This window comes from Tupaia chinensis, unplaced genomic scaffold (assembly GCF_000334495.1).
Source record: "Tupaia chinensis unplaced genomic scaffold, TupChi_1.0 Scaffold000659_1, whole genome shotgun sequence".
Lineage (NCBI taxonomy): Eukaryota > Metazoa > Chordata > Mammalia > Scandentia > Tupaiidae > Tupaia > Tupaia belangeri.
Window position 1 is genome coordinate 725,618 of NW_006160181.1, and position 1,369 is coordinate 726,986.

Consider the following 1,369-nt stretch of genomic DNA (forward strand, 5'->3'; position numbering starts at 1 on the left):
TCTGCGGCGGCGCTGAGTCTCCAAGGCGCAGGCAAACGTCGGCGAAGTGGCCTTCTCTCCAGCTGCCAATTATATTGAAGAAAAGGGAACCTGACCTGACGAGCATCTAGCATGACCAATCGCATCTCTCCTCTGCGCTGGGGGGGCGGGACGGTCGTCCCCGGGGTGGAGCGAGAGTACGAGGCTTTCAGGAAGAAGCGAGGCTGCGCCTGCGCTTTCTGACGCGCGTGCGCAGTGTTTCCCCTTTTTTCTTCCTTTCTAGAACTTGGGTGGGTGCGGTAACTGGGGTGTAGTGTTCCTGGGTGGCTTCGCAAGACACGGAACTTACGTTTGAATTAGCAGTGCGAGGCGAGAGAAAGGAGCTGGGGCTCTTCAGCCATCCCAGGGAGGCACTATCAAGTGGTATGGAGCCAGCTCCTAGAGCTGAATATGCATCACACGGCAAATGTGTGAGCTCCTACAAGTGCACTTACCTGCCGAACTTTGCCAAAAAAAGAAAATTATAGGCCCACTTGTGCAAATTAGAGAACGATAGGCAGACACAGTGAGAGGGAAAGTGAGAAATCACCTACCGGGTGTTTCCCCATTCTCTGGGTTTTGGGGGCAGGAGTGTATATTCCCCCATGTGTCTTAAGCCACTGGATCTGGGACTCAGAACTGCTGTCAGCCACATGAGAATCCAGGATTTTAACCACTATGCCACTGGCTGGCCCCAGCCCAGAGAAATTTTAACTTTTATGTAGTCTGTCATTTTGTTTAAAACCTTCTATAGCGAACGTGTATCCCCTTTTTTCTTTGTTCATTGTAGAACAGGTCCGCACACTAGTAAAAGTGAATGAAAAGGAGAGGAGCACCCACTGCGGGTTCTGATCACATTCAGGTCTCCAGTCTGCCAGATACAGGTGCCCACTTGTGTGTCCAACCTGTTCCAGGCTGAGCAGGTCAAGGATTTACTGGAGTTCCTGTATGAAATCCAGCTTTTCTTGAGCAACACATTACTGCAGCATCATGGAGCTGGCCCTGATTTCTTTTCTTTTTTTTTTTTTTTGCTATAGGGTTTGCGCTTGCGAGATAGACAGAAAGCAAGACTTCACCCCAAGAGGGTATGACCATGCTGAGACCAGCAGTTAGCGTAATGGCTATGTCACTGGACTCCCGTGTAGTCGACCACGGTTCGTGTTCCGGACCCAGTGGCTTAAAACTCACGCAGGGCGCGTGTCCACGCATGCCCAAGATCCCAAGAGGAGAATGGAGGAGAAGGGATTGCGGCCTGGCCATCCACCCCGAGGGGATGATTTCTCGCTTTCTGTCTCTCTGTCTCTGTCTCTGTCTGTCTGGTGAGCGCACGTGCCCTATAGCAAAAAACTCT

The 1,369-nt window shown here is 51.4% G+C and overlaps 1 protein-coding gene across 1 annotated transcript in view; it reads right to left on the reverse strand.

Moving 5' to 3' along the window:
* The window catches only part of INTS3 (integrator complex subunit 3), a 54,389-nt gene extending 54,231 nt beyond the window's left edge, over positions 1-158 (reverse strand). Inside the window, exon 1 of the mRNA XM_006159816.2 lies at positions 96-158. Coding sequence (XP_006159878.1) covers positions 96-125 — 30 coding nt within the window. The 5' untranslated portion in view covers positions 126-158. The remainder of the gene's footprint in view (positions 1-95) is intronic.
* Positions 159-1,369: the final 1,211 nt, after the last annotated feature.